The sequence below is a fragment of the Emys orbicularis genome, chromosome 7 (assembly GCF_028017835.1).
Source record: "Emys orbicularis isolate rEmyOrb1 chromosome 7, rEmyOrb1.hap1, whole genome shotgun sequence".
NCBI classification, from domain to species: Eukaryota; Metazoa; Chordata; order Testudines; family Emydidae; genus Emys; species Emys orbicularis.
Window position 1 is genome coordinate 6218963 of NC_088689.1, and position 8615 is coordinate 6227577.

Here is an 8615-nt window from a genome sequence, read left to right on the forward strand (position 1 = left end):
GGTTATAATTCTCATTAGGGACATTCTTGAGGTGGGGGTGCTTTATCAGCAGCCCAACATTTTTTTTCAATTTTAGTGGTGAACTCCCTGAGTTTCACCCAAGGCTGGTTTAATATGGTGTGTGTGTGTGTGTCGGGGGGGGGGGGGGGGGGGGGGGGAAGAGACTGATCAGGTCTCAGGCCTACACCTAGGCAGGGTCTTTGCAATCCTGGAAGTCATGCATGTCTGGATCAGTGTGCCCAGATCTGCATCCACCAGGATGGGGTGGACCTCCTAGCCTGCTATAGATGAGAAAAAACATTCATTACCATTATTGCTAAGGGCCTTAGACTGTAAACTATCCTTATCATTGGTGTGAGGACATACTTGGTTGAGGGTGATGTAGTGGTGTGTGCCACTTCTAAGTGTATCCCCTCACTTACCAACATCACTTTGGTCATGGCTGGGTTGAGCTTCAGCCAGCTGCCATGGCCCATGGTCAGGAGACTATTTTGCAGCAACAGCGTCTCTGTGTCTAGTCCCAGTCTGAAGTCAACTTAGGATGGTCCAGGTATTGGTGCTGATCAGGTATAGTTGGAGGAGGCCCTTTGCCAGTTTATTATCTCACTCAGAAATAGGAGTTTGGATTCAAGGTGGTAACTGGGCAGCTCAGGTGCATCTACTGAAGGCTTCTCAAGCACTGACTGGACTGTGGATCTCAAGAGATTTTACAAATATTAAAACTGCACAGCACCCTGGTGGGGGAGGTAGTTCTTCTTCTGAGTGCATATTCCTAGTGTTGTGATAAAGTATCCCTGGTGCCACAGAGCCTTGGAGAAAAACCACGCTCATTCGGGCTGCACAAGTGCTCCCTTGTGGCTACAGACATTCATTGCCCACAGCTTTAGAAGGGAGGAGCAATGCCCAAGCACTTCTTTCTTCTCCTTAGCTGCAAATGGAGGAACCTCAGCTGCGCCTACAGTCTTTCTTTGCCAGACTTCTCACCCCTTTCTACCTCAGGCTGTGTCTGAATCTTTTTGTATCTAGTTAGTCACTAGTGTTTTAGCCAATGGTCAGTGTTTTAGTTTGATGGTAGGTAATTTCCCTCTACAGTCACAGAGCACAGTTGTGTATTCAAACCGGCTGCTTTCAATTTTCAGAAGTGACTAGTGTTTTTTGGGTGTTCCACTTGTGATGTCTTAAAGGGGCCTAATTTGCAGGGGCTGGGTGCTTGGCACGGTCTGAAAATCAGGCTCCATTATGGTGCCTCAAGTTGAACCCAAACTCACTAGTCATGTTTGGAAATGCAGATATTTTCCCCAAGGAGAGGTTTCTAGGGGATGATGCCATTTTGCAGTTGGATGGCTTGATTTGCAGTAATGTTTTTTTGCATGAACCAGTTTTCCTTCCACGCATTTTCTCCCCCAGCCTGCCCCCTCAGACACTCCAAACTCTATTTTTCCATTTTCATTGACTGTGATTCAAAGCTACCTGCATTTGTCTTTGCCTTAACTGTATTTTAGAGAGCAAGCAGTACTGATGGTAGAATTAGCAAAATAGTCAGTGATAACAAGTGACCTTTGTTCATCTGCAAATTGTATAAGGCTGCCTTGATGTTGGAATTATCAACAATTGTTCACCGCTAATGGCTTTCCTGGAGTTTTAGGATCAATACATGAGGCTCCCATAATGTCTAACAATCCATTTCCAACAGTTAAGTGTCCTCTTGAAAACACTTCTAATGTTTACAGTTTGGACCTTGGTTTCACATTTGCTTTTGTGCGTTAGAAGAGAAGAAATACGCTCCTGTTTTGCTGTATGTCTGTAGCTAGAATTGATGTCCTGTTAGAATTATATTGAGAATCACATTACTCAGGACATGACTTTTTTTACCTTGCAAGGGACGGTTATGTTTGAATCTGTCAGTCACACATAGTGATAAAGAGGTTCCTGTTGCTGGTCAGTTTATGCCAGTCCCATCATTCTGTTTAAAAGTTAAGGATTAAATTCTGCCTGTAGTTCAACTCAGCAGGCCATCTCTCCCTGGCAGCCCGCTGCAAGGGCTAGGCACAATGGCCATCCTTCGAGCATGGCTGTTTGTTCCCTGCTAGCCACACCCTATGTGTGTTCTGGGAATTCATCCAAGTGCCAATGCTGAGATTTGTCCAGGACCTCAGCGATTTATGTCCCCCCACACCTGTTTCAGAGGTTGACAGTATTGTTTTGGTTCCCAGCCCTGACTCTCACTCCTCCTCTGGGAGATCGTTAGAGCTGAGTGAAATTCTTTTGGTGAATAGTTTATTTGCCCAAAAAATGCAGTTTCAGGTTGACTGAAACTATTTGATATTGATCCCTGTTCCAATGATTTATTTATAAAAAGTAGGAAAGCTTCAACAGAAGAGACTGAGAAAGCCCCATAGCTCAGTGGTTAGGGTGACCTGCAAAACCCAAGTCCAAATTCCTTCTCCAGATCAGCTAGAGGCAGGAATTGAATTTGGGGCTTCCACATACTAGAAGAGTGCCCTAGCCACCACTGCTCCTCCGCCTTCATTTGACCCAACTTGAAATTTTGTTGACATTTCATATTCAGTGCAACCCAAAACTAAGCCTTTTTTTGACTTGATCGTTGTAACAGTGGCAAACGGCGACAGCCGGTCTGCTCTACTTGTGGCTGCCTTTGCTGATAAAAAGAGAATCCCGTTGGTGCAACAGCATTGGCAGCATTACTGACTACGCTGGTATGCGGCTGAGTTAATGCTCATAGATAGCACCATATAAAGGTGTAATCTAAAGGCCTTTATTGATTTGCACCAGACTGCCCTCTTTTGTGATTTAAAGTCTTGCTTCTTGAAGTGATTCATAGATTCATAGATTCATAGATTCTAGGACTGGAAGGTACCTCGAGAGGTCATCGAGTCCAGTCCCCTGCCCACATGGCAGGACCAAATACTGTCTAGATCATCCCTGATAGACATTTATCTAACCTACTCTTAAATATCTCCAGAGATGGAGATTCCACAACCTCCCTAGGCAATTTATTCCAGTGTTTAACCACCCTGACAGTTAGGAACTTTTTCCTAATGTCCAACCTAGACCTCCCTTGCTGCAGTTTAAGCCCATTGCTTCTTGTTCTATCCTTAGAGGCTAAGGTGAACAAGTTTTCTCCCTCCTCCTTATGACACCCTTTTAGATACCTGAAAACTGCTATCATGTCCCCTCTCAGTCTTCTCTTTTCCAAACTAAACAAACCCAATTCTTTCAGCCTTCCTTCATAGGTCATGTTCTCAAGACCTTTAATCATTCTTGTTGCTCTTCTCTGGACCCTTTCCAATTTCTCCACATCTTTCTTGAAATGCGGTGCCCAGAACTGGACACAATACTCCAGCTGAGGCCTAACCAGAGCAGAGTTGAGCGGAAGAATGACTTCTCGTGTCTTGCTCACAACACACCTGTTAATGCATCCCAGAATCATGTTTGCTTTTTTTGCAACAGCATCACACTGTTGACTCATATTTAGCTTGTGGTCCCGTCCACTATAACCCCTAGATCCCTTTCTGCCGTACTCCTTCCTAGACAGTCTCTTCCCATTCTGTATGTGTGAAACTGATTTTTTCTTCCTAAGTGGAGCACTTTGCATTTGTCTTTGTTAAACTTTCTCCAATTTGTCCAGATCATTTTGAATTATGACCCTGTCCTCCAAAGCAGTGGCAATCCCTCCCAGTTTGGTATCATCCGCAAACTTAATAAGCGTACTTTCTATGCCAATATCGAAGTTGTTAATGAAGATATTGAACAGAGCCGGTCCCAAAACAGACCCCTGCGGAACCCCACTCGTTATGCCTTTCCAGCAGGATTGGGAACCACTAATAACAACTCTCTGAGTACGGTTATCCAGCCAGTTATGCACCCACCTTATAGTAGCCCCATCTAAATTGTATTTGCCTAGTTTATTGATAAGAATATCATGTGAGACCGTATCAAATGCCTTACTAAAGTCTAGGTATACCACATCCACAGCTTCTCCCTTATCCACAAGACTCGTTATCCTATCAAAGAAAGCTATCAGATTGGTTTGACACGATTTGTTCTTTACAAATCCATGCTGGCTGTTCCCTATCACCTTACCATCTTCCAAGTGTTTGCAGATGATTTCCTTAATTACTTGCTCCATTATCTTCCCTGGCACAGAAGTTAAACTAACTGGTCTGTAGTTTCCTGGGTTGTTTTTATTTCCCTTTTTATAGATGGGCACTATATTTGCCCTTTTCCAGTCTTCTGGAATCTCTCCCGTCTCCCATGATTTTCCATGATGCAGCTTCCCATGGCTGTAATGATTGATGGACTTGCACAGGACCTTAGCTTTGGATTTGGCTTCAAGCTGGAAATCTTGTGTTTGGGACTGTAAACGTTTAGTCCTCTTTTTCTGTTCCCTGGCCCTCCCTGACAGAATCACCAGCTCCCTCTGACATTCTTTCTTCCTCCCTGTTCTCCCCTACCACTATTTGTTGCTTTTCTTCTCCATTACCTCTGCTGGTTGCCTCAAACACCTTGGTATTGGTTTGATCTCCGAGGATTGGTATGGGATATGGAGCCTTTAGTCGCCTCTATGTCGCTAGCTTGAATCCAGATCAGAGACCTGATCCATTAGCCCTTTCCTGTGTGAATAGCTGCATTGACTACAGGTGGTAACCAGAAAGTCATTACCACCTGACAGCTTGAACAATGATGCTGTGTGAAACAGTACCTGGTGCACAAGAATCAGCAACACTGCAGTTGGCACCCTTGCTGACAGCCTCAGTGAGGGCCCACAGTTTGAAAGGACATGGAGCTGGGCCAACCTTCTCACTCCAGGGTGGAAATACCTGTCACGATGGGGCACCTCAGGCCCCAGGGCTGTAAGCCTGGCACCTTCCCTCAGCACTACATTGACTTTGTTAAAAACATTTACAAGTGGTTTGGTTTATTTGTGTGCATCTAACCCAACCTGTGGTTAATCACATGCTTCCACACAAATGACATGTGGAACAAGAAACCATCGCTGGCCTCCATATGGGGTTTCTCTTGGATTTTTCTTTTTTTTCAGATAGCATTTGTCCCTTGGTCCCCCAATATTACTAACTGTAGGAAGCCATTTGTTTCACTGGGAGATGAATCCAGGAGCCAAGGAGACTGGGCGGGAATCAGCAAAGGCCAAATATTAGCTGTTAAAGCAAAATGACAAAAAATACAAGGAAATTGTGTTCCTTTATAGTAACTGTTTGTTTAATCTTAACTAAGCAGGGCTAGTCAATTTTGGCCTAGTTGACAAATTGGACTGTGATTTAGGAGGCCTGGAATCTATTCCCAGTTGTGCCACTAGCATGCTGGTTATCCTTGACCAAGTCGCTTCTCCTTTCTGTGCCTCAGGTTCCCCATCTGTAAAATGGGGGTATCCTGACCTCTTTTGTAAAGTGCTTAAAGATCCATGGTTATTATAGTAAACTAGGATTTCATAAAATCTTGCTTGATTTATTTTAAATATTAGAAAAGATTAATGGAGTGATGTCAGATTGGAGGGAGGTCTCAAGTGGAGTTCCACAGGGATCTGTTCTGGGTCCAGTGTTGTTTAACATCTTTATGAATGACCTGGCTATAGGTGTAGAAGAGCATACTGATCAAGTTTGCAGCTGACAGAAAGCTAGGAGGTGTTGCCAATAGTGCATAGAGCTAAAATTCAGAGGGATCTTGTCAATTTGGGGAACAGGGCTATGGACAACAAAATGAAATGCAACAAAGACAAACGTAAGATGCTACACTTAGGGAAGAAAAACCAAAAGCACAAATACAGAATGGGGGGAAACTGGCTTCTGGGAGTTGTGGTGGATCACAGCTTCAACATGAGTCAGCAATGCAATGCCATTGCAAAAGAAGCAAATGCAATTTTAGGTGGCATTAACAGAGGCATAGGATGCAAGTCATGGGATGCAATAGTACCGCTCTACTTGGTGCTGGTTAGGCCTCAGCTGGAGTACTGTGTCCAGGTCACCAATGTATAGAAAGGATGTAGAGAAACTGGAAAGGATCCAGAGGTGAGTGACAAAGATGATCAAAGGGATGGAATGCAAGCCATGTGAGCAAAGGCTGAAGGAACTAGGTATGTTTAGTTTGGAAAAGAGGAGATTAAGGGGGGTATGATAATGGTCTTCAGATACTTGAAAGGCTGCCAAAAAAGATGGAGAAAAGTTGTTCTCTCTTGCCACAGAGGGCAGGACAAGAGGCAATGGGTTCAAACTACAGCAGAGCAGATTTAGATTAAATCTCAGGAAAAACTTCCTAACTGTAGAACGATAGGACAATGGCACAGACGCCTAGGAAGGTTGTGGAAGCTCCTTCACTGGAGGTTTTCAAAAGGAGGTTGGATAGCCATCTGTCTTGGATGGTTTAGACACAACAAATCCTGCATCTTGGCAGGGGGTTAGACTAGATGACGCTTGCGGTCCCTTCTAACCCTATGAATCTATGATTCTGTGATTTCTGACACCTGTCTCTGAATCCTTGAGGTGTATCTCAGAAAATTGAAAATGCTGCCCCTTTATATTTATTCTACTCTGGATACCTGCGCCCCTCTCCCTCCCCGAGACCTATTGAAGAGTGAACATCTAAACATTGCTCCATTCTCTTAAGGCCACCACATTCAAGCTCTGGATCCTCAGATGGAGCAAGTTCCTGAGGCTATAGATGCCCCACAGATATAGTGTTGGTTTTCTGCAAATACAACAGGCTGGGTAATTATAACTGGAACTTTGTTAAAATTTGAAGACAGATAACACTATTTATTCATTAAAATTCAACAAAGGAAAAATATCTCCCCATCCTGCCTTTGATGAATCTAGCTGTTTGTTTGAAAACAAATGAGGACTTGGTAGAACGGGGCGATGATTAGAAACCCAAAGTCACAAAGCTCACGCTTATTCTAGTTCTAATGAGATTCTCTGACCGACTTTGGGCAGCTAACATTAGAACTCATTTAGTTCTAATTTTTAATAATTCTGAAAAGCATCAGTAGTCGCTTAATTAGATCCAAACAGACACCTAGTCTTGGCTGTTTAGCCTAACAGGCTTTAATCAACATATTTTTAATGATCTCTTGGTAGAGTGGTTGCATCACAGACACTTTGGAGGACACAGACTTGCTTAGTTTGAAAACACTGTTGCATAGTTAAAGTGAAAAACATTTCTTTCCTTTCCTTTCCCTCTTTGTTTCCTCTAAAGGGATAAGGAGCGAGTGTTGGCTAACATGGAGCAGGAGTATCCAACGCAGAGAATGGACGTTCCTCGTTTCACTGGGGGAGGCTTTGCTCTCACCAAGCAGCCGCCCAAGGTTATGGCCTAAACTGGAGTCATCTCATCATGTCCCACTTTTCCTGCTGAACTAAATTCATTCTTGGGTGTTTCAGAGAATGGTTTTAGAGTAACTCATATCAAATGTTCTCTTTGCTATCACTGCATTGTTATCATAAAAGAAGCTTATTCTAGAGCAGCCAGTGCTGTAATTTACACACTATGGGCTAAATTCCACCCTTGATGGCACCAGCATTACCACATGTCCATGGAGCTGCATAGCTGGGACATATGCTGATATTTCTTCCTTATTACTGTGACTTTTTATTTAGAATTGTAACACCCAAAATACTTCAATATGCACAACTATATACCCTCTATCTACCTCCATCCCAAGCACATATTCCATTTATCCATCAATTTAAATCTACCAATAGGAAGGAGAAAAACAGAAAAGAAGGAAAAAGGAATAAAAAGAAGCTCCATGTTCTATTTTAAGCAAATACAGAGTTGACAACTCTTTGCTCAGATGTTCACGTGAGACAGTTTTTTGTGCATGAGTAATATCATTTGGTTTATTCAATATTTGCTACAGCCATTATTAAGATCAAGGGAGTTTCTGGCCACAGTAGACCTACCCACTGTCCATTGTTAAGGAATGCAATTCTGCATACTGGATGTGGATACTAAGTGACATAATTATGTCTGTTCAAATAGGCAGTCTATCAACTCTGTCTGGAACCTACAATCCTCTATAAATTGTTTCTTGTGAATCTGAACTCAAAACATGGCAAACTTTGCACTTTAATTTCTATTAGGAGAAAGATCCTGGAACATTTTTGTAACTTTAAAAAATTGTTTTTGCAACGCAGCGTGAGCCCTCCAACCTTTTCGGCCAAAAGAGATTTAATTACCATTAATTACCAAGTGATATGACAAAATCACTGCGAGAGGAGCTGAAGTAGAGAAAACTCTCAAGCTATAAAATAAAATGTTTTGAAACTGATTTCTATATGGAATGCTCTCTCCTCGGGGATGAAAAACTAGTCCAAAGAGATATGCTGATAAATATTTAATACAAAAAAAACCCTTTGCAGAGATTTTGATCTTTGCTTTGTTGGAATACATAATTAAATATTAAAGCTACTGTGGGAAACTTTTAATGGAAGTGTTTAATTCAGGGGAATCAAGTTAAATACAACAGGGATCTACTTTGCTGTTACATCAGAGACCAGAACACCGAGTCATCAGATCTATTGTATTTTTTCTCTCTCTGTCAAGTGTATTTACACCACAGTATCATTTTAGAGGAGTCT

General features: G+C 42.6%; 1 protein-coding gene across 1 annotated transcript in view; it reads left to right on the forward strand.

Annotated features, from left to right (window-relative positions):
* Positions 1-7351, forward strand: part of CFAP58 (cilia and flagella associated protein 58) — a 112494-nt gene extending 105143 nt beyond the window's left edge. Inside the window, 1 exon segment of the mRNA XM_065407107.1 lies at positions 7231-7351. Coding sequence (XP_065263179.1) covers positions 7231-7351 — 121 coding nt within the window.
* The last annotated feature ends 1264 nt before the right edge of the window (positions 7352-8615 follow it).